Source organism: Harpegnathos saltator, unplaced genomic scaffold (genome assembly GCF_003227715.2).
Source record: "Harpegnathos saltator strain DR-91 unplaced genomic scaffold, Hsal_v8.6 scaffold518, whole genome shotgun sequence".
NCBI lineage: Eukaryota > Metazoa > Arthropoda > Insecta > Hymenoptera > Formicidae > Harpegnathos > Harpegnathos saltator.
Window position 1 is genome coordinate 377,501 of NW_020230336.1, and position 7,500 is coordinate 385,000.

At 38.3% G+C, this 7,500-nt stretch overlaps 2 protein-coding genes across 8 annotated transcripts in view; one reads left to right on the plus strand and one right to left on the minus strand.

Moving 5' to 3' along the window:
• The window catches only part of LOC105181355 (protein rolling stone), an 11,211-nt gene extending 6,019 nt beyond the window's left edge, over nucleotides 1–5,192 (minus strand). The window contains exons 1-2 of one of the 3 annotated variants that reach the window (XM_011138074.3): nucleotides 5,065–5,116; nucleotides 4,452–4,897 (exon numbers count right to left, since the gene is read on the minus strand). In XM_011138074.3, coding sequence (XP_011136376.1) covers nucleotides 4,452–4,572 — 121 coding nt within the window. In that variant the 5' untranslated portion in view covers nucleotides 4,573–4,897; nucleotides 5,065–5,116. Of the gene's footprint in view, nucleotides 1–818; nucleotides 944–4,451; nucleotides 4,898–5,064 lie in introns of those variants that run through there. The other 2 variants (XM_019840555.2, XM_025302899.1) reach the window with 2 other exon arrangements.
• Ca-Ma2d (Ca[2+] channel Muscle-specific alpha2/delta subunit) overlaps nucleotides 1–7,500 on the plus strand; it is a 23,638-nt gene that overhangs the window by 896 nt on the left and 15,242 nt on the right. Inside the window, exons 1-2 of one of the 5 annotated variants that reach the window (XM_025302896.1) lie at nucleotides 5,299–5,408; nucleotides 7,165–7,238. The exons of 2 other annotated variants lie outside the window; for them this stretch is intronic. The gene's annotated coding sequence lies outside the window, so the exon portion shown is untranslated. Of the gene's footprint in view, nucleotides 1–5,298; nucleotides 5,409–7,164; nucleotides 7,239–7,500 lie in introns of those variants that run through there. 2 more of the 5 variants (XM_025302893.1, XM_025302897.1) reach the window with 2 other exon arrangements.

Sequence of the window (7,500 nt, forward strand, 5' to 3'; positions counted from 1 at the left end):
CGTAGCTTTCGTCCGCAAAATCCTCGGATGAGCTGTGCGTCTCTCTCGCAACTTTTCTCCTTAATCCTTCGCGATCGATTATTTTTCAATATTCAACTGTTACTCGCCAATCAGCGATTTCTCGATGACAATTTTCCCCTTTCTTTCGGTATTTCGTTTGCTTCGCGCGTAGATCGTTTCGCATGAAAACCTTTTATCATCCGCGTTTACGATGTATAATGTGTTTACATCGTTTCGATCGAAAGTTTCGAATGATCGCTTATCACGATAGATACGATAGCTTGCATAATCGCGCGAATAGCAGTGCGAGCCACTTGTAGTAGTGTAAATTCCGAAACTTGTCTGTACGAATGCTTCATTAATTGATTTGATAGCAATATTGTGGTATTATCGCAATAATTCATACGAAATATGACTTTATACGATATACGATATACTTTTTATGAAAATGCAAAATTGTATTTCCAGTAAGAAATAACAATTCGCTATGGTGGAAAATAGATGGTTGAGAGAATTTAAGGAAACAAATATGAAATAATCATTTTAAACAGCGAATCATTGTCTTGACTTTTCTCTTTTTCTTTTTAGTGTATGTATGTGTGTGTGTGTGTGTGTGTGTGTGTGTATGTGTGATTCTTGTCATTTTATAAAATTGTAATTACAACTACGAGGTCGAGAGCGAATACGAAAGCGAGTGCGAAAGAAACTTTTTATTCACTTGGATTCCTCAATAAGAAGGAATTTAGCTTTATGTTCTCTTAATTTTCAATCAATGAAGCGTTTTTGTATATTCTTACAGTATATTTTGATCCTTTTACCTTATGAATCCGTGTGAATTCTTCTATGAATCTCTCTTAAAATTTCGCAAGCGTCGCTCGTATGTTAATTCTTCTATTCACTAGAATAAAGATGACTCCTCTCTCCCCCTCTCTCTCTCTCTCTCTCTCTCTCTCTCTCTCTCTCTCTCTCTCTCTCTCTCTCTCTCTCTCCCTCCCTCCCTCCCTCTCTCTCTCTCTCTCTGTCACTCACTCAGAATTTCCTGGAACGCAATGCACGCACGCGTGATTATGTCACGAGAACTGATTACACATGTCCACGAATACTGTTACTCGATCGAAGATGCTTCAATCTCATATTGTAGTTTGCGTTTTTCGGTTAAATTTTTCGGTAAAGTAATTTCTTTTGAAATCTCTTCAATATTTCTGTCCAATCCCGATGCTTCATCCGTATGCAATCGATGTCGACGATTGACTACGAGGTGTGTTTTTGCAAACGTGGAAATACACGTCAGAGATGAATACACGTCAGAGAATAACGTCAACGTGACAAATGCTCGTAGCAATTTTCTCGAAGAGCGGAGCAGCAGAGCGACGTTGTACGAGGCGTTACACAACGGGGGAACATGCACCAACAGATAAAGACAGGTGGTAGATGAAATAAAAACGGTAGGGACAGCACGAGAGGGTGGGGGGAACGATTTCATCCAATACACACACACACACACACACATACACACACACACACACACACACATACACACGTGATTCGATGTGTACAACAGTTCTCTCGGTGGGTACGACAGTATTTGAGTCACTGTGCAGATTTGCACAATTCACCTGTGCAAATCTGCACAGTGAACTCATGTGTGTGCAATAAGAGATTAATATCGGTATTGCAATCTTGGATATGCACATTTTCCGACGTTACCATCGTATGATTCGATGGTTTCACGTTTCACGAAATTCTGAATTTGCAACTTTCGAGATTCGTTATTGGTTATATCGAATATGAGATTATAGTCGTATTATACTCGCATAAATTGTGAAATCTCAGTAGAGGAAAAATAAATCACATCATATTTCAATAGCTTCGGTATACGAAGAGAAATTAACGAGGAGCGCAAATGTTCAATGTCAGGATTTTTCGCTTAATTCGCACAATTTAGTTCAATATTATCAATTTTACGTGCATATGCGTCGTCTGCGTGAGAAATTATTCAGTATTTCAGTTTAGAGAAGATCAAAATTTCTCAATTTCTAATGTTTAATCGTGAAAATGAAAATAGAGAAATTAAGGTTGAAATATTTACAAAATAACGGAAGAAATAGAATCATGTCATCATTATTAATTTGTACGTGTAAATCAGTATTGTCTGCATCATTCGACTCTACTTTTTAAACAGCTGTACAATTTGTCATTCTTTTATCGATTCTGCAAAGTACGTCAGCAAATTATTCGGAGGTTTAGTACCGCAGAAAAGAATAACAACAATCGTTAAATTACGACGTCAAAGTATTCAGCAAGTGTATCGTAAGCTGTAAACGATTTCGCTCGAAGATATTATCAATTATGTTTCGAGTTAAGTTGTGAGACATATTCGCAATGTTTATCGAAGTCGATCAGGACACATTCCAAACCGAGTGTTGCTAATCTTCCGGGAAGTCGTAATTATATAATCCGATACATGCAACGCTATTTACCTCCAATATTTTCCTCCTCCTCCAATATATACATTCAAGCAAAATGTATGACAAATATGTGCGATATCGATGAACTCATTTAAATAATGCTGTTCATTATGACATTAATCGCGTAATCGATCGCTCGATAATAATAATAAAAATATGATGCAACAATCTCGGTTGGAAATTCGGCGGAAAAGGCAATTTAAGGCACACTTGCGTGTGACCGTGAACATTTTCTGTTTATATTATATTTCTTATGTGGCGTGTGTGTTGTGTGATAATTACCGCGATCACGTGAGAGAACAAAATTGATATCTCAATATCACATCTTAGGACATGTGTGTCCATATATCTTTACCGTACCATCTCTACATACCATATTGCATTATTTTTATATAGCTATACACACACAGAGACAACGAAACTTGTAAGATACTCTTACATTTTCATCTACATTGAGCGACAGATCGAAATTACGAGTTATTCGGTAACACATTCAAGTTAGTCTTGGCAAAGATCAATTAATTTTGATCGATATTAAACGTCTTTTGTTGCGATGTCTATATATCATTCGAAGCTCCATATATTAACTGGTCTCTCACTGCGGAACTTTTAAAATTCGCGAAAAATTTCAAAAGGCTGAAATGGTACTATATTGGTGTACCGTATTGGTTGGTAATGTTTAAGGCTCCTGTAGCGAGATTCCGTTATGTGTTAATAACAGTTTTCGGTTCGTCATATAACATTGCGCATCTTTTCTGCCATATATTATACTTGCGCGACGACGACAGTTGTATTATTCGTAATGACCGTATAACGAGTTACAGAATTCCGCCGCTGGTTCCCCGCCTCTGAGCTCTTGCTTAATCGTGTCAGAAGCGGAAAAAAACGCATGCGTCCAAAATCTTTGTACGCCGTTTCTAAAGAAAAAAACACTTCAGGTCGTTGCAACATACTTGACAAAATACTCAACGCTTCTCTCTTAAAAGTCAATCAACAGCCGTAAAATGATTGTTGTATGAGGTTGACGGATTATACGGAATGATTGCGCATGCACATGTGACTGGACCTCATATTACAACCATTTTATAGTTGTTCATTGCCTATCGAGGAAGAAGTATAGCGCTCAGAGTATTTTACGAGTAATAACTTGCCACTTAAAAATAGTATCAAGAATTCTCAGTGTGTCCGATACAGTCGCAGCGAGCACCCAGGGTCTTGATTATCTTTAATATTTTCCATGCTATTTTTTGCGATTATTTGACACATGTTTTCTCTACACTGCCGATTGTAAATATTCAGCGCTTCGAATAGCGCTCCGAGAATATTGTTTAATTTCACACACTTTTATATTGCTATTGTTAGCACTATGAATGTCCGAAGAATTACTTTCGAGAAGAATCGTTATAAACTGTTTTCGTCACGAGTCTTCCTTACGGCTTAAGACTATGAATAATAGTAAACATCGAGATGCATGGGGGGAAGAGAGAGAGAGAGAGAGAGAGAGGGGGGGAGGGGGAGGGAGGGAGGGGGGGAGAGAGAGAGAGAGAGAGAGAGAGAGAGAGAGAGAGATTAAATCGTAAACACCCCAGTAAACATACATGTCTAAAAGATGTTTAAAAGATTTCTTTAAGTTATCTTTTAGACTTGTATGTCTAAAAGACGTCTTAAAGAAATCTTTTAGGCGTCTTTTAGACATATATGTTTACTGGGATGGATGTTTGTTATTAAATTATCGTTGTTTTTTGACAAGCGCTTCACTAGTTTATCGAAGTTCACCAATAAAGTTTTAGCCTCAGCCAGAAACAAATTTTGGAAAAACTCGGAATGGGGAATTAATGTTATTCGCTTATCGATCGATAATACACTTAGCCCGATTGAGTGGCTGATCGCCGCACCGTACACATAAACGCAAACGTACGTTTATATACGTTCGTATGTGCACTATAAAATCTCTTTTGTTTTCCCCTTCGCGTTATTACTCACATTTTAACTTGAAGTATCGTATGGCATCATTGTCTAACCATCGCTTTTCTTTATGATTCGGCCGTACTTCGCGATACGTTTGACGTTTCCTTAGCACTTCGCGGAATTTTTGTACATTCATTGGATCGATACATCGGACTGGCCGTGTAACGTGGCACGTGAGAGAACTTATCTATCCAGCTAGCTAGTCGCCGAGCCGTTCTGAATCCGAGAGGTTGCGAGAATTTAACGTACATATTATTGTGGATCTCGAGATACATCCGGTTGTAGTTTGGATTACATCGGACCATTTCTGATTACCTCGCACTATCCTACATTGTACATTGAATCACTTCGAATATCCGAACATTATTTTCAACTATTTTGAACAATCTTGCACTACAGTCCTAAAGATCCCGCGTGAATTCGAGGATCTCGCGAATACGTCGAGATGTTGCAGGATTCATCTGAAACTTGCAAGATCTGAGAATACGAGACTACAGAAATGTAGATAGATAGAAAGATAGATGGATAGATAGATAGATAGATAGATAGATAGATAGATAGATAGAGAAAGAGAAAGAGAGAGAGAGAGAGAGAGAGAGAGAGAGAGAGAGAGAGAGAACACACATACCGCATAGTACTGGTAATTTAGGCGATTTGTTCATGATGGCTCGTTCGATGCACTCGTTGTTTTCCAGCATGCTGCGAATTTCCACTTCTTCGTATTCGGGCGGCATCGTTCTGTTCTTTATTCTTTCCTTTTCTTTTCACCCTTTCGGACTGGCCTCCTGCTTGATGTACGCCTGGCCTTTAACTACCCGGTAACCGGCCCCGTATGTTCGCAATCAATATCAATCCCAGTGTACACCGGCGCAGCGCGGAGCTTCCCTCTCCGACCATGTGCGGGCCTGTTCCTCCCGCTGGAATCCCCCACTCTACTTTCAACACGTGCGCGACGATCTGTGGAAAGGCAAGGTACGGAGGTGTATAAGATATCGGTTCTCTCTCTCTCTCTCTCTCTCTCTACAATAACATTTAAAGAGGTTGAACCCTTCAAGGAAAATTGAATTTCGGATTTTCCTGTTTTTCAACGCATTCGGTGCTTATGAAAGAAAAAGGAAAGTTTAGCAGCAGTAGAAGCAAAAGCAGCAACAACGAGAGACAGAGAGAGAGAGAGAGAGAGAGAGAGAGAGAGAGAGAGAGAGAGAGAGAGAGAGAGAGAGAAAGAGAGAAAAGTTTGAGGATGATGATTCTTTAGGTATCATAGGTTGCAATTTTGTAGCAGATGTGAGCGTGTTGGTGGCAGCGTCGTTGAAGTTGCAACGAAAGAATGAGACGAGATTTTTATTAATGTCGTTTAAGTTAAAATTAATAGGAGCGAGAAAATACACATTCTATAACTCTTGTGAAATATGTTAAAACAATTTTTGGTAATTCAATTATCAATTATACTTTCGTATGAACAATGCAACAAGTTAGTGCCTTAAATATTCGTTGAATAATTCATACTGCTTTGATAAATTCATAACTATTGATTATTTATGTTGAGAATGTAACACATTTATTTGTGCTTGGTCACTATATTCGGTCACCTAACTGTACACACCATTTTCTCTCATTTAATTCAACAACATGAATTTTCGAATTCTAGTCCAAACAGTCGATATCTATTTATCAAATTTGGATCTACTAGGTTGCACTCTCTTCGATAAAGTTAATTTTTCAAAGAGTAAGACCTTATTCCTCTTCTCCATTTTGCACAATTTAAAGAGATTTGTCTACGAGTTGTCTTAAATATATGGATGTAAAACAAATTGACAATAAGTTTTCCAAAAATCACTTTCTTATATACAGAAGTTTTTCCTAAATATTGGTAATAAGAGATTTATTAGGAGGAAAGGTACTTTTAAATTAGGCGAGAAATTAAATTTTAATTTCATTTTTCCAAAATGTCAATTATTATCTCTATTTCATTTATATTTAAATCTCACTTTAACGTAAATCTCACTAATTTTATTAAAATTACAATTAACATAAAGAATATATATATATATATATATATATATCTCTCTCTCTCTCTCTCACTCTCTTTCTTTCTTTCTAGCTCTTTTTCTCTTTCTAGTGACATTTCTAATGACATTGTCTTATAAATACAACGTCATCTTGACTGTGACGTGCAGCTTGATGAATACCGTAATAGGAAGTTACGTCGACGATGTCGAGCGAATTTGCGAGTTTATTGAAGAGCAAATGTGTGTCCGGGATATCACAGCTTCTCCTTCGTGTCGTCTTCTTGTTCGATGTCGTGCTCAATCTGTCCGACTCGTACGCATCTCGGCAGGAATTGCCCTTCGTCTGTGTCTTATATATTGTCGTCATCTGTGCTGGAAATTCGCGATATTGTACGACTGTCGCGAGTTACCGCGAGTGCTCACTGCGAGCGTGAGCGTGAATACATGTATGAATACATACCATGTGTTCGCAATTATGCACTACGTCGACAGTCCACTATCTTTATGCCTTTTTTGCAATTAATGTTTATCGCGAAATATGCTTGCTTTAACGCGTTTCGTCTCGAAATCGACGGTTTTATAAATCGCCGAGCGACTCCCACGAGTCTTTTCTTGAAATTCTTAACAGAGAAATTCTCAAAGAAATCGGAGGTCGACTTTGTCAGGGTCGAACCTGTAATCGAGTGTTTTGTGATTTTCCAATTTTTTTTCTCTTGCAGCGCCGCCGGTGAGAGATGATCGTTCTTCGAATTCGTCGTCGCGAAATCGTGACTTCAAAACCGGACTGACCTTGGTAGGTATTTTGTGAAAAAAGGACGAGAGACCGAGGAGAGGCTGTAAAAATCTTCTCTCGAGCTGTTTGCCCGAGAGGGAATTGTGAGCGTAATACAATGCTTCTCGAAATCTGTACCTAGAAATCGCAGCGCCAGCCTTGAGATTACATGCTATTACGCGTTACGTCGCATTATAAATGAAAAATTAAATTACAAATATTATTGCGTACGTAGCCACGGTTTCGGGCAGGAAATAATTTTTTTCTTTTTTCGGCAATCGCA